General features: G+C 42.0%; 1 protein-coding gene across 1 annotated transcript in view; it reads left to right on the top strand.

Moving 5' to 3' along the window:
• The first annotated feature begins 343 nt into the window (after nucleotides 1-343).
• LOC148405613 (chemokine-like protein TAFA-2) overlaps nucleotides 344-21,566 on the top strand; it is a 33,666-nt gene continuing 12,443 nt past the window's right edge. Inside the window, exons 1-2 of the mRNA XM_088406500.1 lie at nucleotides 344-705; nucleotides 19,914-20,008. Of these exons, the coding sequence (XP_088262626.1) occupies nucleotides 19,915-20,008 (94 nt within the window). The 5' untranslated portion in view covers nucleotides 344-705; nucleotide 19,914. The remainder of the gene's footprint in view (nucleotides 706-19,913; nucleotides 20,009-21,566) is intronic.

Here is a 21,566-nt window from a genome sequence, read left to right on the forward strand (position 1 = left end):
ATGTTGTAATTCTAAAGATCGCCACTTGAGGGCACTAGTGTACAATTTATTGTGGAGCGTTCTTTTAAGAGAGAAAAAATAGTAAATCACGAATTCAATTGTTGCGAAATGGGGAACGTCTGTTAAAATACACGCAATTTTGTCTGTGTGTGTAGCGAGGGGGGGGGGTGTATTTTTGTAAGGCTATTTTAAATATGACCAAATTTTGATGAAGACAATTGATGAACACTTAAGGTTTTCACATTGGACGTGGTCGCTTGGAAGTGTGTGTGTGGGGGGGGGGGGGGGGGGGGGGGGGGGGGGGGGGGGGGCATGACGTGCGCTCAGGAGTGGCCATAAAAGTTAGTGCGCGCACAGTGGAGCTGTTAGACTGTGCCGAGCCGCGGCAGAACCAACAAGCGGATTCCTTCGTGACGCACCGGGACCGGGGCCCGCACATGCATCCAGCACTCGGGAACCGTTCCAAAGACGCGTAAAGGATTTCTCCTCGAGTTTCGGGGATATTTTGGCAAGACACCTGCGCAGAATTGGATCTTGGATCTCCGGATGAGATGCCATCAGTGATGCGTTAGAGGACCAAGAATCAGAGCTGAATCTGAGCTTTTACGCACGCTCTCCACATTTGCAAGGCGGGATGTTGGAAGCCCACCTGATGGTTTAAAAGCGTGTTAATGCGTGGGAAGGGAGTGGGACACTTCCATCCAGGTAAGAGCCCGCTCGTCTACTTTGCATTGCATTCCTGCGAGCGCTCGGCTCCCCGATCGAATCAATACTGAAGCAATTACCACCAAAATGAGCGTTTAACTGTCAAGCCACAGCGAGAACACTAAATTATTCACTCATACCTGCAATTTATTAGTTGTGGGCAATTGACCCCCCCCCCCCTCTCACGGCAGAGAGAGCAAACACCAGATTTCTTATTTATGGCCAACCTCGCTCAAGTGTAGTTTGATTTGCATTGTAAGTGGCAGGCTCACACTTTACAGACTTACTCTGGGCTGTAAAATAGCTATGCAAATTAAAGCGTATGCTCCATTCCAGGCAAATTTAACTACATACAGTACATTCTAGCAGTTAGATAATGTTTCTTCCGGCTATTTGAAGGTGTGTCAGACTGACGGCGGCTGCGAACGCTCTCGTGGAAGTCCATTCATTTTAATTGTGATTTACTGATTTCACCTCCAGTCCAGTGTTCGCTCGCCTGTAGCAAATATGAGTCCTCCGATGATGAAATGTAGCGGCAGAGGCGCGCCAGACTGCTGCAGCTGCTATACTTGCTGCCACACATATAATAGCCATGATAAATAACAAGAGGGTGCAAATGAAAGAGAGAGGGAGCATAGGGACAATATGTATCCTGGCAACTCTTAAGCCATATTAGTTAAGGTGCTTTAAAGGTCTTTTATGAGGCAAGTTGCTTTGAATAAAAATCACATGGAGACCACCTATATTCAATAAGAACTGCCCGTTTGATTTCACTTGTTGGCATATATACAGCAGAACAATAAAAAAATAATCAAGCAAGGTATGTTTTAATTCCTCAGTCTGATCATCAGTACGGCACTAATATTAGTTGTTTCGAGCAAGGTATATATGATTGAGATTTGTAATACTGTGTTGAAAAGCTGCAACTCACTTTTATAGATGATCAGAATAGAGCTCGGGTGTCAAACTCAAGGCCCGGGGGCCAGATCCGGCCCACCTCATCATTTTATGTGGCCCTCAAAAGGAAATCAGGTCAGTTTCCATGAGCCCTCGCTAAAAAAATTTTTTTAAACACATTTTAACTTGTCATGCGTTGCAAATAATAGAATTGACATTTTGCAATATATTTTAGATAGTTTAGTTCACTTCTGATTTCAAAACTAGTAAATCATCAATTTGCTTAAACCAAATCCATTAAAAAACAAAAAGACTTGTTTTCCTCATAATATCGACCCAATGAGGGAAGTTGTAGCTACAAAATGGCCCACGACGAAAATGGGTTTGACACCCCTGGAATAGAGGATTTTTATTTTTCTTCTTATAAAAAAAAAAACATATCGATTCTGCGGGCCCACTAGTTTAAACACGGGAATCAATGATAATGTATTTGTAGAACAAGAATTGACAAAAAAATAAAAATAAAAATACATAAACATGAACTTTGTTCTTTAATTCATATTCCACAAACGGAATATTAATCACAATGCCGTCAAAATCATACTGCTAAGTACTGTATGACGACTGCTAGCCTAATACTGTAGGTGTTGGTGTGCCTAAGGTAAAAACCAAACAAAACACACACATACACACACACATATATATATATATATATATATATATATATATATATATATATATATATATATATTCTAGTATTAGCATGAAAGTTACGTAAGCTATGTGTTTTCAATGCAGAAAGTGCAATTCAATTTGGTTCAGAATGGCAATAAAGAACGAGAAAGCTCTTTTAAGGAAGTTTTCGAGAATTGTCATTTTAACAAAAGGCTGCTCGGTGTCAAGCGAGCCTCGCCGGACAAACTGCAGCTCGTCTTGAATAACTCGCACGAGTCACTCGTATCTCTCAGGGCACCAATTGGCTCGGTGAAATTTCGCAAACCTTGGATCCATCCTGGCAACATTTCATTGCAAATTTGTGGCCAGGTGTCCCAATATTTTGTGTTCTATTCTCAGAGCACAACTGGCAGTCCTGGCAGACTCCAATTAGCCGGAAGCGCGGTATTAGTAACAGCTCCTTCACTGTGAATGATGAGGGCTTGAACGCCACGGGCTCAGTGCCTCGGGTCACGCTGGTCCTCCTCCAGCTGGACGACGCAAGACAATGTCACCTTTTGATTTATTTATTTCTTTTTGAAATATTGGCATGCCTTGCAAACTGCTCGTTATGCTTCCTTCGCCATCGGAGCGGATGACGGCGCCGCTTCATTGTCAGCCATTCTGAGCCAACCGAGCTGAAAAACACAGCCTGCGAACAGCTGCGGCCTTTAGAATTCGTCCGTTCTGACCTCCGAAGACCAGGAAAATCCCGCCCGCCGGATTTTTACACTTATTTGGACCCATTCTCAGCAAATATTTGATATAGCTGGGTGCGCAGAGTCCGATGACATTCGAAGTTCCGAGAATACTGGCAACCGGCGCCACTTTCAAAGTCAATTCAATCGTCTTTCTTATTTTACGCTCAGTTTGCAACAAGGTTTGTAAATCAAAACCAGTAGTAACAGCTAATTTACAGCTGCAGTCCCCTGGCGGCCAACTAGAACATACAGAAACAGCTTAACACTTCATTTGAGATGAAATCAAATGTGCCAGCAGCAAAATGATTATGATGATTAAAACTAGAGCTGTCAAATTTAATCCATTAATCCACTACACGTCCATCATCGACAACTTTTAACAATCAAGTAATCAATTACAGCCATCATTCAACTTAAAAAAGATGGAAGTCCTCAAATTGCAGCGCCAGTAGTAATCGTTTTCATACTTGTAGTCCAAGTGTCTGCCACGGGAAAGCCAATCAGAGACGTCAACAAAACACGCACAGGCATATATTCTTTATCATCTGCAAAGAGCCACTGCAGAATTTAAGACACGTATTCTTAACTCTATTTTTTCCTCATTATTTGAATCAAGTCTACACAATTTGCATCTCGTACTGTACAATCAAAGACTTGTGGTAAAGTACTCGATTTATTCTGCCGCGACACAAATTTTCATAGATAGTTCCTCGATGTTACCCTCCCATTCCCAAGAAGGAGCGTAGAATTTCGGGGCGCGATTGGCGCCCGCTGTGCATGTGTTTGATGTAAGTAGGAAGCGAGGTCTTGGTCGCCCCCACCGATCCGCGCTCATGAACATTCCGTTTGATCTGGAGCGCCCTTCCATCTCCCTCTGTTTCATTCCCGGTTCAAGCTAATTCAGCGCCAGCTAAATAAACTCCAAGTTGGCAGAAATCAGGCGCAAAGTCCGACTTGCGCGATCTTAAAAGAAACACGACATGACGGGGGCAGTTTGACCTTGGATGTCATAAGTGGAATGAGTTTTGAACAGGAGTTCAGATTGTGGAGAGCAGGTAAACAGGACACTCAGAACTGGATTTTTTGGGGGGACTGGAAGGCCAACGGCTTCGCCCAAACTACTGCAGCTAAGGAAATGAAAAAAAAAAAAAGTGGGAAGAGGGATGATGTTGTAGTCGAGTTTTCCTGCATGATGGTTACTCAGCTTTAAAATGCCTTGAGCAAAAAAAATGTCCAATTTGAAGAGTAGGAGAACCTCAAAGTGGTTTCCCTCTTACTAGCAGAAGCAGCGTAGGATTATAGGGTGTTAAAACTAAAAAGTCTGCTAAGATTCTGATGTCAACAACATTTTTTTCATTCAATGGAATCTTATATTATGCATTAATTGTTTATCTGTGCATTTTTGTGCAAAAAGCATGGCAATCATACGCTTTACACATACATACACACATTTTATATATACTGTATATATATATATATATATATATATATATATATATATATATATATATATATATATATATATATATATATTTACATACACACACACACACAGGAACTTTGAATTAACATTGAAAATTGAACTTGCTCGCACACGATCTGAATTTAACAAACGCTTTGGACAAGCACAATGTTTATATTTTATGTAGCACTTGCCAAAGGCTTTCTGACCCTTTAAGGCCACCGTACTAGAGTTGAAAAAGTGAGATCATTAAGACCAAGTTTGCTTGGTTTTGATTGACACTGTCAGCAAGGTATCACGTTGTAACATTAAGATGGTTGTTGCAATTGTTTACTGCGCTGCAAGGTGCCATTTATATTTTAGTATATTTATTCATTCAAGCAGCTTTTGTCTTCACAGGTACGGTAACTGAAAACATATTCAGTGAAACTAGCTAGAAACAGATATAGCAGTCCCGTACGCTAACCCTTGTTAACTTTTGAAACGGTTCGTAGAAGGTCTATTATGAATTTACGGGAAGCAATGAATGACATAAAATACACACACTATAATCCAAAACATAAAAGACAAAGAAAGAGCCGCAAATAAGGTTGGTTGATGTCAACGAGCAGACGCAAACGTTGCGTTTTATACGCACACCAAATTAAGGCGATAACTGAAATCGACCGCGAGCCGCTACGACTCCGTAGCAAAGTGGCGTGACTCCCTCGATATAGAATATGACGGGATGCGTTCACCTGTCTGTCTGTACCTAGCATGAAAGCGGCTTTGATGCACAGATGTGAGGACCCCTACAAAGAATTCCTCGCTCATTAACAGCGAACGATGAATATTTGCTTCATTCTTTCCTCTCTGAATAAAGTATCTTTTGAGGAGCGGGCTTGACAATCTTTATGTATGAAATATTAATTGGACTGTGTTTAAGGAGTGGAAAACATATTTGTGTGTGTGATCGAGCTGAACGGTGCGCCTAGACACCCCCCCTCCCCCCCGGGCCATGAGGGCAGGGGGGGTTGGTAACCTTACGACTTGATACTGGCCGCCCGCGGCTTCCCGTCTGACCACTCTCCCGCACTTATCTGGAAAATAAGCCATTTTAATTGCTTACACACAGAGCCCTATCAGGCCATGTAGTGCACGCGGAGATAAGGGTTACATCGAGTCGGGCATTAGTAACAGGATGAGAGGAGCGCGGAAAAAAAACAAAAAAAAAAAACAGAGCTGCGGGGTCCCCAGAGGAGCAGCAGTCAGGAAATAGCCATAGCCATCCTATTAATTTCCGAGCCGAGCTGCGATCTAGTTTACCGTCATGGCTGGGGAGCCGGCCGCTGTCCCCCTAAATCGAGCTACTTTTAATGATGTCTTTACAAGGTGATGTGGCAACAGAAAGTGAAGGGACTGGAACATTATGCAGGTTATTGAGCTGAAAATGACCCTGACTATGGCCATAGAGGAAAAACATGTTGGCTATTAATCCTGAATCCTAATTAATCCCGCCACGGGGAGCGTGGCATGCTGACACTGAGGCAGAAATAATACCGCAAGGACACACAACATCTTTTTACCCCTGATGATAAAAGATGAGTCATAGGAGCGCTTTGTTATCTTAGTCATTTAACACAGCGGATCTCCATGATGTGCTAAAGAAAAGGTGCAAAACGGAAAAAAATTAAGCCATAACATTTCGCAAAAGAATAACACAAATAAATTCCTTCATATTCCAATTAATTTGCTCTTAATTTGAGAACTGCTGCTTGAGCGGTTGGTCGGAGTACATGAAAAGTGATTGTGAGACAGACATCCATTTTTTTTTTTTTGCCATTCAATCCCAGACTTTGTCATTTCATATTTTTTATATGTATTAAATATGCACCAATCAGAGAAGCACTCACGTCTCCTTTAATACTTACTGTACAATATCAATAAATGTATTCTATTCTATTCATGGCTGATACTAAAAAAATTAGCTGTAAGTAGTTAGTTATTTTATGCTTTAAATAATTGATTAGTGCTAATTAAAGCAACTCATTACTTTAGTACTTAATCAGCTATTCAATTCTACAAATGACTGGTACTAAATTAACAACAAATAATCAATCATTTTTGGTAATTGATTATTTTATGCATTAAAGAAGTGATTAGTGCTTGGTACGAAAAACAACTCATTAGTACTTAATCAGCTAACGTAACTGACGATTACTTTAGTATCGAAAGTAATCCATTACTTTAGTAATTTTAGAACCAATGCCTAAAAAAAAAACTCTTGATAAAACAAACACACGAAACTAAAAATCTTTGTGTTTGCAATTGATCAAGTTAATGACAAAAGCAAGCTACACAATTCAAAAGGAGATCCATCTTAGTCTTGTCCAGTCTTATTGGGGCGCACGCTGGCATTTTAACATGATTTTAAGTCAACACGCGATATCGCCCGCGAGTCCTTGCAAAGGTTTCGGGCACGGCTGCAGTATCTGATTGTGTATTGTTTTGACCCGCGCACCCCGCATGAAGAGCTAGTGAGCACAGTGGCTGAGTAAATGTCAGCTCCACTCGGCTTCTAATGAGACCAGAGACTAAGAAGAGCGCCGAAACCATCATAGGCTCGGTGCTGAGAGGCTCATTTACATTCTGCTAGCCGACAGCCCGCGTTATGAAGGGGGAGATCGAGATGGGGGAAAACAGGGCTGGGAAAACACATTTGCCTTTGGCCTGCGGACGTTTTGTGTTTGCTTTTGTTAGACCCGCGGTGGTCAGTGTGCCGCCTTTGCGTGCGCTTCAAGGGGTGCTCGCTAGTACTCGCGTATCGGCAAAAGACAATCGCAACATAACGGACAAAAATGGAAATCATTTTATTCCCTTTCAACTGACACAGCAGAGGTTCTCAAACTTTGGAGTCAGGGACCCCTTTTAGAAAGCAAATTCTCCAAGGACCCCCATTGCAAATGTTTAAAAAAAAAAAAAAATCACTCAAGCCAAACATAAGTGAAGTTTAGAAAATAAAACAGCTTTAGCCCTTGCTGGCTTCGTCGCCTCGTTAGCACGCAACTGTAGACACAAAACGCATTTTGACACAATTATCAAAATTATAACATTTTAAAAAAAGAATGAACTCATTCAGTGCCGTGGACAAGAATTCCCATCTTTTAAAATAGTAATACCAAAAACAAATAACATGGTCAAATACATTTTTTTTATGGAGAAAAGCTGACACCCTTGACTAATGCTTACCTAATATAAGCCAATTGAGCACTGCAGTGATAACTGTGACCATTGGATGGCAGTGTTTCCACACTTACAACACAGCTAGTACCTCTATCAATTTTAACTGAAGAATGAAAGTCAACCTTTCATATGGCAGCCCCCGTATTTACATAGACATAAGCACACAATATTCAGTTAGCCTTGAATGGCCCCAGGTCCAGCGGAATCAAAACAGCCAACAAAACGTGACGCAATCGACCACCATGCTTTACTCAAAGTTTGGGGATCTTTTGGTGAGGCGCAGTATTATGTTTTCACACACACACAAAAAAAAAAATCAATCTCAGTTTCATCAGTCCATAACAAAATCTCACCAAAACACACACAAAAAAAAAACCAAGAACTCAGGTCTTAGTTACTGAAGCTTGAGTGAATTAAAAATAATAAAAAAGCCTGATAGAACATCCGATTGTATTTATGGAAAAGCAGAGGCATTTAAAATACTGGCAGGTGTGTATTGATTTAAATCTAACAAATTTATATATATATATATATGTGTGTGTATATGAGAAGATTATGAAATTAACTCCTTATTTCTGTGGGTAGAGCTTATTGGTTGTTGATGTCACTCACAGTAAGGGAGTTGAATGTACGAATGTACGAGTGAAAGACGTACTGCTGCTGCTATGACATCACCACTTCCCGCAAAGGATGAAGAAAGGATCCGTATGTCTGTCTGTGTCAGTGATTGGTCAATTTTGCTCACGTGTGCAAGCACACTTCAGTTTATTTTCACTTCCCTTCCCAAGAATACAAAGATGATTATTATGGATAATAATAACAATAATAATAAATAAACCTAGTCAAATGCTATAGGGTAAAGATGCGGCGTTTAAAGAGGGGTGTGTAGACTTTTTAGGGAGGAGGGGCCAGGCCACCTTTGCAGCACTTGAGCCGAGGACTCGTTTGACGGCGAGCGGAATATTTCATTTTCGCTCTCTGTCAAGGACGCTTGACAAATCACGTTCTCCGATAGCCGGCCCGAACGAGTCGAAGGCCGAGGACCCAATTACGCCGGCGGGCTCAAGGTGCAGGCGGCTAATTACAAAAACCTGGAGTGAAGACAGACTCGCGTCTCCTTTATCTTAGTCATCCGAGTGACTTGTTGACACTATTATTTTAAAGAGAGTTTCTCGCTTAGTTGAGTTTTGCATATTGTGGGACTATTAGCGATTTCTGTCTTTATGTAGGACTGCTTGCTTATCAAACTGGTGCGCAGTGTGAAAAGGAAAAGGGCACATTTATTGGGCCTTATTAGGGAACACTGGCTGAATTATGTCCAAAACATTCCTTTCAGCGGCACAAGTCTCATAAAAGCGGACATTGCGAGGCATCATTGGGCAACGCAATCAGTTGTGGGCAGGCGCCCGAAACACTTTGCATAAAAATTTCGGCTAATTGTACTGCTTAACTCGGAGGCTTTTAAATAAAAAAAATAAAAAAATAAATAAAGAGGACTGCATGAAGCGTGCTTCAAACTTTTTTTTTTGTCTAATTGACCAGAAAGTTCTTGCGTTCTTAACTTTAGTCAGAAAATCGGCAAGGAAGTGAAGCAGTATATGAACTTTAGGGTTGACATTTTAAAGCGGTTGGAAAAAGGTTCATGTTGAAATCTGTTGCTTGCTTTTATAGCGATTAGATAAAAGGCTTTGTCGGTATATAAAAACATCTAGCGTACCAAAAATCATAGTTTTTTTTTTTTTTTACAAGAATGGCATCACAATAAAGCCTTTGTGAGATAATGAAAAGAAAAAGCAAAATTCCACAGACAGGCTCATGAATAGCAATAGTTATGATACATGTTAAATATTTAAATATTTTATGGTTAACCCATGTACAGAATGATTAACTTAAAAAAAAATCATTGCTGTGCCACCCGCTTGATTTATGAAACTTCAGAACCACAGTTGTAGCGGTATCCCTCGATGTATATTATTCAGCAACTCCCGAAAACAGACCGTGTAACCAGCTGTGTGTGATATTTCTGTCTAGTCTGCCCAAAACATGCTATCTTAAATAAAATGAACAAACAAAGGCTTATGGCATTTTAAAATGACACAGTTTAGCCATAAGTTGCTTTGTGTTCCAATTGATTTGCTCTTAATTTGAAAAGAAAAATGCATTAGCCCTGTTGTTGCTTTAAGAAACTCAAATATGAACCAAAACACACGGAAATGGATGATATTCACACGCAGGTACAATTTTCGTTATCCCCTGCGATGAGCAAACTTTTTGAACTGTTTTCTTGACTGCCTTTCATTAGACAATATATAAAACATTCATGTGCGGTAGATCTGAACGAATCGAGCCGATCGGGAGCCCAAAACGCTTTTTGTTTTTAAATCTTGTATCGAAACAAAAGCAGCGACAAGCAGCTCTTGTTGCAGCTGTCAAAACGAGCTTTGTAGAAGCGGTGCGCGGAGAAAGACCTCCAATCTCCTCTCAGTAACTATTAAGCTCATGCCGGAGTTTTCAAGGACAGACGTTTCACACTTGTTGATGTATTGTTGGCTTATGGAAGCTGATCCTGTTATCTACTTTGCGCAATGAGGCAGCAAAACCCCGTGCACGGCGGCTTCTACACACTTCCGTCCATTTTGACTATAAAGCCAAGCAAGCAAGGTCTGAGGGTCACGGGGGGGAAACGGAGCCCGTCGCAGCTTTCGGGAACTGAGAGCCCGAAGTGCGCGCTACCTATTACGCTTCTTTGTGTAACCTCATATTTACGGCAATGATTTAACAGGCCGCTAAACCTCGGGGGATACAGGACCTTTCATGTCAACATTTCAGGGGACAGGGCGCTTGGCGTTTTGGCAAATGCGAGGAGTCAGGTTTGCTGTGGAGCTTTTTAAGGGGGAACCCTGAGTGATAGTAATGAGCTCCGGGAGACAGGAGCGCGGCGGCGGGAGTCGGCGTGCCACCCAATTATCCGCCGGCACCTGTCGAAATGGCCGCGCGTGGCGTTCCAGCCCACCCCTCGGCTCTCACCGCCACGTCCTCTGCTTTACCACAACGAGGTTGCCGCTCTGCCGGCATCTCTTCTTGCTGTACCCATGCATGTATGGATATTTTAGGTAAAGGCGCCCTTAAGAAAGACAAAAGACTTTTATTTATTCCGCACTGCCCGAGGGGTACTAACTTTCCATTGCATGCTTATTAGCGAGGCTGTTCAACTGCACCGCATTATACGCAGAGACGTTTTTCACGCCACCCCGTTTGCGCTTTGAGAAATATTCCAGTGTAAAACACTCCACTACAACGGCACGCTCCATTTTATGACCTCAATAATAAACCCACGGCGCAGATTGACGCTGAAAGGCGGGCCGTGTTGAGAGAAAAGCCGCAATTGCCGTTCAGTTTAAAAAGCGACAAATAGCGGAAAATACATTATGCAGATCTCCACCAAGGTCAATACGCCAAGCCTTGATGATAACGCATGATGTCAGGGTCATGTAATTCGCGTCTTTCTCAGAAACGTCCATCAGTGATCCCGACAGATTGTATATTGTAACGCTGCAAGAGTAACAAGGTCAGATACGCCAAATAATGAATTGTTAGTGAATCGTATTCAAAAAAAAAATCATTGCATCCATCTTCATTGGATATGTGAGAAATACAGCAGACTTGACAATTAATGTTGCTTAAGTGCACATTCATGAATACTTTACGCTCATATTCAAACGGATCATTATCCTAAATATATCCACATGCACAACCAAGCTGATATTTGACGTAATAACTGACATAAAGGGTATTAAAGTGTCTCGCTGTGGCTGTGAAATGCAATAACATCAGAGCAGGCAATCAATTCTCACTGAGCGTGACGTTACAATATTACATGAGGTGCTAATAAATCTACATATTGCAAAAGCAATCATAAGGTGATCCAGTAATACAAGTCAATAAAGTTAAACATCTTTATGGGGATGGTCGTCTCCCGACCTTAATTTTGAGAAAAAAAGTATATATATCGCCATCCTCAAAATGGGCTAAGGAAGGACCGAGGAAATTAGGTTTTGCACCTAACTAATGTTGAACGGAATTGGGACAAGTTATGAAAAGGTCCTCACAGCCGCCGCCTGCCGCATGTTATTATGCATTTAATTGGCATTTATAGGCCGCTAATCTCAGTCTGAATCCCTTCCTGACTCATCTGCAACGGGAGTCTCTAACGGAGGAAGCATATTTTTGCATTTATCCTCATATATTACATTTCCTGGACAAAAGGAGGACCGGGGCCAGCGTGTTGTTAATCACTTCAATCCACGCGCAATCTGGTTGCTCCATCTTAGCCAGGACTGCGGCTCCATTAGCCCCATCTCATTTGTGGCGAGCGCTGCCAGCCCATTAGTTCTGATATGCTCTGCTAGATTTCCATGTCCTTCCATTTCAGCAACTTGGGCGAGAAAATGGGAAAAGTTGGGGATTAATTCCAACTAATCCTGCATTTTTCTATTGGCTTTAATTACTTGTTCTGGCCTCTGACATCCTCAATGGTCATCGGCGATAGGTTGACTTTGGATAGCACCCACGCGGTTAAGGACAATTAAAAGACTCTCACACGTTACTACTAGTCGTTATGGATGGAGGGGGGGGGGGGGGGGGGGGGGGGCTATACTTTGGACTCGGCTTTGAAATCTTGCTCTTCATTTGAATGTTTTTGTCTCACGACTGCCTCTTGTATGCTTTTGATGGCTTTTTCTTCCCGCCGCCAAAAGCGTTCCCCTTCAGCCCCATTCTGTTATTTCGCTGTCGTGAAATATGGCCTCGGAGGATGCCGGCCGAGACCACGGCCATCCCCTTCCACTTCAGTCACGAGGTGCACGAATGTGACCGCCGAGGCGGAGCGGCCTTTTCATAGCGCTAATGTCCGAAGCGGGCCCGAACGACCTCAATGAAAGCAATCTAATATCGCAAATTAGCCTGCCACTTAGCCGGGATTAGAACCCTCATGGGGGCCGGCGCTGAAATAACTTGAGCCTCGTTGCTCACTCATGTAAAACAGAGGCGAGGGATGCAATTGAATATTTAATCAAACAAAAAGGAATGTAATTAAATTGATCCGCCTCTTGCTCCGGACACTTTGGCTGAAGAGCCTTGCGCTTCAAACCGGCGTGGGCCAAGCATGACTGACACGAGAGAGCGGGGATACGAGGGCACCGGGCGCGGATGATTTACTGGACGAGTCGGCCGAGCATGTCGGTCGAGACTGTTGATTGCGTTGTTCAAAAGTGCGTTTTTTTGCGATGTTCTGCGCAAACGCTCTATTGAATTAGATCATTTTAAGCCTTGTAAATGACATATTAGTTCACATTCGAACTAATGTTAATGTTACATTCAAATTTAAGCTAGCTAAGCACGTTGCCTCTTTTGGTTAGACAGTGGAAAGTCGATGTTGCGGTACCTTTGCAAGTCTGTTAGTAGCAACGTGACGAGATTTTTTAGAAATGAAAGAAATGCCAAGCGTGTTCGGAAAGGCCACTTGCACCTGAGCACAAGGCAGAAAGAAATTTAAAAATTGGATGATGCATTCTGGTGAAGCCTTTTAATGGGAAATATGGCATTTTGGAGGGAACACTTTTGTATGGGAAAAAAAAAACACTTCAGATTATACGAATCTCAACTTTTCCCTCACTTCTATTTCATCTTCAACTGGGGAAACTCCCTTCTCTGATTGGCTGACATGTTTCAGATATTTATCAACTAATTCTTGATGTCTTAGAATACTTATCGTTATTGCTGTTCTCTTTTGTCATTCACCTTTGTCTTTTTTTTCCTCTATTGCAGTATAATATTGACGTTGATCTGCAAAAGTTCCATTTACTTCTACCATTGATACAAACCTTAATTTAATTGCATAAAGCACCGCTTACTATTATGATTTTTGTTTAGGATTCTTTGGTAGTTTGTGTATGAATATGTTTGTCTATTCCCAGTTTCTGTCGATAAAAATAATGATGATTAAAAAATATGAACCATTTTTTAAGGGAGGGCCAAAATTTATGGACATCAAAGTGTCAAAATTAGGATCGCAAAATGTTAGTTGGCAGGGGCGTGGTTTCTCAACCTTGTTCCGGTATTCGAAAAAAAAATACCCCATGAATGCATCGAATCAGTCTGTGGCGTACTTCTTGATTGAGATCAAATTCACAAGCGATTGCAGATTTTGACATGGAGCAATCATCTCTGAGAAAGTTTAAAGAGCAATGAACAACGCATCTCAATCCATCACACGAGTGGCATTTCAAACAAGTTCCAATGAACTTTTCCATTGAGCCGTTTTTCCCCTCCAAGAGGCGCCGCGCACACGTTGACATTTCAACTTCCGTTCTAAGCTCCTTTGCGACTCCTTTAATTACTTCTGCAACTCCGACTCGCTGTTTGAACACGTTCTCGGCGCAAAATTCAGGCGGGCGCCGAGCAACTATCTTAAGTGCTATCGTCAAATCGAGATGAGTAAAAGCTGACGCGGTGAAGGGGTTTTAGCTTGCTGTGACAGTAAACAGTAAATTGGCCCTTCTGCTTGCTGCTTTTGTTTTTTTTTTGTTTTTTTAGCTGCTCAAATCTTAGATCACTATGGGTTTTTCACTCCAAAAGGGAATTACTCTCACAGGATGTCACGGTGGAGAAAGGCAAAGAATTTTTGTTGCCGTCTCAAAAGCGTTTATGCTAATCTTTCGGCGATTTTAATTTCAGATTCTATAGCCGGAATATGCGTACTACACGGCATATAAGGTACGTCCTTGTCAAAGTGACCGCGCGGCAGGCAGGCATGCATCAAATTTGGCATTTGGTGATGATAATTGGCTAAGAGAGATAGCATAGCTTATGAGCTAATTACAGAACGTCATAATTGCCTGTCAACGTCTCTTCTGTCGTCGCCGTGGAACGGGGAGGTTTCATTGCACGCCTTAAAATAGATTTCCCTCGTGCCCCAACACCTCACGCTTCACCTTTTCTTCTCATCAACGCATGCGACAGCCGGTGCCATGCAAACCCCTCCATATCCCCGCACTTATTGACTGCAGTGATCTGATACGGGAATTTTATTTTTATTTTTCCGATTACACACTCAGCCAAAAACATCGCCTCCTCGCAGTAAAATGTAGACGAGAAAGTTCAATTCAGACTCAATTGTTTGCAATATTTGATGCGGCATGATTATTATTTTGCAGTGACACATTACCAGGCGGACTACAACTCCCATCTTTGATAAGAACGACAAACCTTGCTGTCATTAGAAGTAACTTACATGTCACATTTTGGTGAACATTGTTGACAAAAATGTTTGGTCAGTCCACACATGTGGATGCGATTTTGGGGAAATTGTTGCGCAATCTCAAGTCTCATGGAAAATAAGACTAAATATAATTCCCTGTGTAGCGTCTGTCTAAGTGTCAGACAGTTGTATTGAAGTTTTTGGAAGGAAGGGAAGACAAATGCGGAGACGGTTTGGCTGTTGCGGTTTGGACGAGGGCGACCTCTCGGGTAGCGTCTCGCTGTTTTGTTACGGAAGGTCAGCTTGGTGGTTAAACTCTCGCGAAGGGCACGCAGCGCCGGTGTCAGGTGACGGCTTCTTCCGCCAAATGGGAGTGCAATTAATTTTCCTTTCATATGCGACGCGGGAGGAGCGCTGGAACCATGGGGGGCACCGTCACCTCACAGTGAGACCGTTACAAAGTTGTTTCAGTTTGGGGATTTCTGCCTGGAGCTTCTAACTGAGGAATGTCAATTATGACTTGCTGTAAATTTGCACCCCCACCGCGACCCCCTCTTTTTTTTACTGCAATTTGGGTGAATTTTACAAAAATGCAATTATCAGTCAACCCCTGACTATAGTGCTTGGATAGATCATGGCTGTCTCATTAAAACACATGGTATGTGTTATTAAAATGTCGAATAAAAATAAAAATATTCTCATCGGACTGGGGGAAGGCGGTATGGCACAAAAATCCAATCTCAATCTTTTACCGGTCATTTTGGACAATTACGATTTTAATCGAGTTGAGTGGAAAAAACCCAAGCTTTCGAAAATATTCTGAGGTGAGTCACTGAGAAAAAAAAATCAGATAGGAGCAGCAGATCAGTAGCGAAGGCCCGAGGAGGAGTGGAGCGAACCTCTTTGGAGTTCCGCCGCTCTCGTTTTGCTGCGGGCCGGTGTGTAATGATTTGATTAGCAAGCCATCAGAACAATGCGCTTAAGCGTTGCTCCTTTTATAGAGCGGGGGTCACGCTTGAGATAGCCGTCCTGTCCGGCGATGGCAGCGAGTCGACACGGATTTGGCGCAAGCGGGTTCGGCGGAGGCGGGCCGCCGTCCGATGCTCAGACTGTCAGATGGGAACATCTGCGTTTTGGCAAATGGGCCCACGTTTGTTCTCAGAAGGAGCAATCGTCTCCCCGCAGCCGTCCGAGGTGACGCTCTCGGTCACGCGCCGAGTAAAGAGCGGGATAGAAGACGGAAGGGAAGGGGGGGGGGGGGGGTAAATCCCTGTGTCGAATCCGGCGGCGGAAAGCGAGAAGGGAAAGTCCGGCTTTTTCGGCTTCTGCACCCGCCCCAGCAATCTCGGGGATACTGCGGATTAGCCACTTGCCTTGCGCTTTTCCAGCGTTTTGATCCCTCCCATTGAGAGGGGAAACCAAAATTGAATCTTACACTTTTGAAAATGTTTACTGACTTGAGTCAAAAGCGCATGAGGGTTTACTAGTAAAGCTGATTTGCAAGCAAGATATTTTGAGAAAGCGTGTCTTGCTTGAGCTGAAGTATCAAATAAGGATGAGACTTTGTACCCCATTTGGGTTCCTGTCTTGAGCTTCTCAAAGAAGACACGTTCTCCAAAGAAAGCAAAACTCAAAAACTAATTGGGATTCACACTACAGCATTTACGACCACTAACTTTTGTTTCACGAGAATAGAATTTTTTGGGCCATTCGAGACTCTTTTTTTGTTTTTTTTGCATAGCAGTTTTGCGAATGCTGAACTCAATTTGAGGAAAAATCAAAACATCTTTAGGTTGATCACAGGGACTTGAAGCTTCTGTTGATATTATTATTATTGTTACAGTTACTGATGTTTAATTCTGTGTTGAAAAGAGTCCATGTGTTTATATGAAGAGCAAATTGCAAAATGTACACATGAAATTGCGATGAAAAACCGATTATTTCTAGCTGTGCTACGAAGCTTTTTTGAATACCGATTAAATCCCATGTGTTGCAATGTGGTCTCAAAAATCCAACGTTGACAAAATATGCATTTACAAATGATTAAAATAGCAAGAAAAGACTCGCATGGTGGGTAAACATATTTTCAGACTACCCAGAGTTTGCAAAGGCACGGACTGCCCAATTTCCTCATTCTTAGCAAACATCAACTATTAATAGTACAAGGTCGAAAGAGTCTGTTTCTGGCTAATGAAAAACATCAGCAAAGGAACATGTGTGACACAAATGGGACAATAACAAGAAACGAGGTCACGGATCCCAATTCAAGTTTGTTGGAACCAGCCAAATAGCTTCAACTCACTTCAGTCTTAATGGCACATTCCCATTAATGTTTTAGTATTTAGTAGTTTTATTTTTTTTGTTTCAATTCTAATAATGGAACGTGTTATTTCACCAATGTCAACCAATGAGAAGCTCCTGGCCGGGTGATCGTAGCACTTGTAAGACACTTCAACGTTTTAGCTTCATTCCGCACGGGGCGCATGACCACTTTGTCATTTTGAAAAGAAATCCGCCATCGACAACAGAGCTCATCTGTGACAAAATGATAAACCGTGGCGCGAATCCGAAAATATAAATGTAGCGGCACAATGGAGTCGGCAACAATATAAATAAATAAATACATGTATGATTCTCTATGGATGATTTGCATTTGAATGATCTCTACAGCGCGGGTGACAATAGTGCAATGCGCTGGCAGCAAGAGGAATAAAACACTTCTGATAATGACTTTTTTCACTGAATGCGTTGCAAGTCATTTTCTCATTTGGCTCCCATTGTATCTTTGACAAGCATCACTCTCAATGTGCAGCGTAACGCATGGAATACATATGCGAATTTTTTTTCTCTCCGCATGCTTATTTCATCCTGTTGGCAAACTTTATCCACATTTACTGCATATCGAGGAAGGGCGATAAAAGGGGGCCGCATATTGTATGCCGTCAATTGTATGTTTCTATTGTATTGTACTGTATATAAGCTGCCAGTTGCCCATCCCTGCCATCAAAAAACAAAAAGAAAATTCCAAGGATGCCGCTTAAATTCGCAAGAGGGACCGCTGTGTAGTGTACAGGTCCGTAGTATAGCGAGTTCATTCTGTACGGCCTTGTAATGTTTACAATGTTACATCAGAGCCCCGATTTAGCTCAAGGAGACCAAAGAGCCATCAAACCTCCAATTCATTTCAAAGTTGTCGGTCTGCGGTAATCCAAGGACATTTTTTATGGAACGGCTCAATTCTCGTTCCGGAAGTTTGTCTCAAAGAATACTGTTTGCTGTTGTGTTTTGGGGTACTGCAAAAGAGCAGTATTACAAGGTCAAGCTTGATAGCGCCCGAAGCTGGGAAAAAAAAAATCCACGCCGACCCATGCCGCCAATGACAACGCGACACATTCAGGGAGAATGGGAAGCCATTTGTAGAATTGCAGCCTTACTGTAGATAGCTGCCATCAAATGATGCGGCGGCACAAGCCTGTACTTTGTCACCGTTGACCCTTTTTTCACATGCGCTCTCGTTGACCGAGCGCCATTAGCGGGCCGCAAAACAGCGGCTATAAATCCGTACACGTGAAGGTGAATGTCGGCGGCTGAGCCGGCTGTTGGTGGCCAATAGCGAGCTATTTGAGCAAACGGCGTTATTATTATCCCACTTAACATGCTGCTTGAGGAAAAGGTCTGCTCGGATAGCGGAAGCGGTGATGTGCACAGGATTGAAAACATTTTTGCCTTTCTGGCATGAAAAAGGAAGTCCTTGGACAGAATCAATTTGGACTGCGGAGGTTTCACACTGTTTGGGCTGAGAGGGAGAAGCGGCGATACATTTTTAATCTCGGGAAAATGAAGCGCAGACGCAGCCCACCCCCCCCCGCCGACCTTTGCTAAATGTCTTTACACCCAAGCCCAGACAGCGCTTGAACGCATTGACCCATCCTCAAGCAAACTTCCTTTGTTGTGCCGCCATGTCAAAAATGACAAATATTCCCCTTCCGCTCTGAAAAACACTCAATTGTTGTTGCTATTTCTACGCGGCGTTCGATACGGCGTCCTGCGAGACGCATCAAAAATCAGCGTCAAAGCGCTCACTTTACTCATCTGAAATAACTGTAATTAGGCATGCAAATAACTTGAGAATCCCTCCGAGGTTCGGACGATCTATAAGTCAATGAGCGCGGCAAGATAATAGGCGGGAGGCGGCAAGTAAGGCATCAACGCAGCTTGTAACTTTGCACGCTCGCACCATTCGATATCTCGTCTCTTCCAGTAATTACTGTGCTGTTGCTGCATCCCATTTTTTTATTTTTTTTTGGAGGGAGGGAGGGCATTTGAAATGTGATCAGAGCCCATCAAAGATTACACTTGCCGTGCCAGATGGTAACTTTTACTTTTTACGAAGGTAGCGTGGCCAGTTAAGTTGTCCTTAACACTAGATTTTATTATTTCAAAACAATACGGTAGGGCTGGGCGATGAATCGGAACTTGTTCGTTTTAGTTAGAATGATAGCTTAATGCTAACGAACATTGGGAAACCCTACTGATCGGCTAGCAAAAATTAGCATGGGACATTCAAACAAGGAATATCCACACAAAAATGTTGAAACATTTGTCCACTTTTAACTGGTTAAAGCAAGAATTTTGAAAATCGGATAAGGCACTCATGGAAAATTGAGCCTTTTTTGAGGGATATTTTCATGCCTCATGTTTGAAACATGCCCTAAAAACTCGATTTAACGATTGCAGATGGACAATTATTGGCGGGAAAAGCATTTCCGCATGATTTGAAGTCATTCCCTATTTTATTTGAGGAAATTCAAGACGGCCGCCAGTTGTCATGTGGTTTTTACTCATGTGATTTTTTTTTAATGATGTTTTCCATTTTCTTCGACTCATTTTATCGTCATCATCTCCGTTTTTCTGCGTTTTAAAGTCCATAACGCACCTGCTTGCATTTTCCCAGGATGAGTGAGCGACACACGAAGTTTGGAAGCAAAGAGCTATTAATCGTCATGGTGCTCGCCATCAGTCTCTGGGACATGTCCCAGGGCTCGACAGGTGAGTTAATTTGCCCTTTTCCTCCTCAACATATCGCCATGGAAACGGTTTCATCTCATTGGTTGTTTTCTTTTTGTAAATCAAAATGGCCTGTCTCACTATCGAACAAAGCTAATAATCGCCAGACCGTAACTTGTCCATGCGCGGCGTTGTAACAAATAAATAATGATAACAATATCATAATCTTAGGTATTGTTTTTGTCGTCAAATCCTGATGTAGAAACCCTGAGCGTGTCCATTGTCAAACAATTAAAAACACATCAGAGTCACACTATTGAGCAGGGTGACTTTGCCCTTAATTATTATAGACAAGGGCACTTTAGAAAAATTTCAAACGGTCTCACATATATTGGGATTAGACACAGCAGCGCTGCATAATGGGTACTCATCTAAAAGTAATCCCCAACAAAATGTAGTCAATTCAGATGAAATTTCCGAACGAATCAGAAGAGAGAACGGCACATCTACGACAGCTAACTTTCACCCAATTAAACTATGTTAGCTTCGCCATCAATAAGTGTGAGTTGGATTTATTGCAAACCTTTTCAAAAGTTGAAATGTAAACTTTACATTTACAGCTTGTGCAAAAAAAAAGTCACTCAGTTTCACACTTTGGCTCGCTTTCAAATAATTTTCCAAATTATAAGGCACACCTTCAATGAATGGCCTATTTTAAAACTCTTTTCATATAAAGGGCACACCGCATTATAAGGCACATAGACTCGAAGCTACAGTATTGGTTCGGGTTGCATTATGCACCCACTAGATGGAGCTAAAGGGAATGTCAGCCAAACAATCAGATAACCTAGTCAAACTTTATTAAAAGAATATAAGCGCTCTCACAACTCCATTCACCCCAAAATGAATAAACAGCAGTTTTACTTTAGTACTATACAAATAATGGAAAAAAAAATAACCTTGCTAACATCAAAACTGATTAAATTACAAAAAGAATCTAGCATTTAAAAGACTATAATTATGATTCAATCAAACGTTAAACTTACTTTTTTTTTTAATAAATCAAACTGCAACCAAAAACTTTATAATTCACTGTGGTGTTGATTTAAAAAAAAAAAAAAAGCTTCTAATTATTTAAAAATTGCACTTTCTTTTACAAAAACTCAAGTTTTTTGTGCCTTGTCCTTGTCAGATTTTGAGTAAATTGGAGACTTTTAGGTGCGCCTTATAGCGCGGAAAATACGGTAATTTAATACCAAATCCAAGGAAACAACAAAATTACTCAATCGTATGTTTAAATTAAAACAATAAAGAGACAATATGGATCTTTCCATGCGACCTCTGCCACACATAAATAGACGCTTCATTCCATCCACTTTTTACAACTCATCCAAGAGCAAACTATGAAACAATTCCAAATACCCGACTTGCTTCCCGCACAAAGCCGAGGTCACATTAAAAGCACTCTTCCGGGAGCTTGCGGAGTTTTCGTCCATCTGTTCTCTTTGCTGGAGTCGAAGAAGTTTTGAGCACACGGGTGGCGCTTTCCACAAGACGCGCACACACACACACACACAGAAAAAAAGAGCCCCTTCAGTAA

Source organism: Hippichthys cyanospilos, chromosome 22, assembly GCF_059441005.1.
Source record: "Hippichthys cyanospilos isolate Australia breed blue-spotted pipefish chromosome 22, RoL_Hcya_1.0, whole genome shotgun sequence".
Lineage (NCBI taxonomy): Eukaryota > Metazoa > Chordata > Actinopteri > Syngnathiformes > Syngnathidae > Hippichthys > Hippichthys cyanospilos.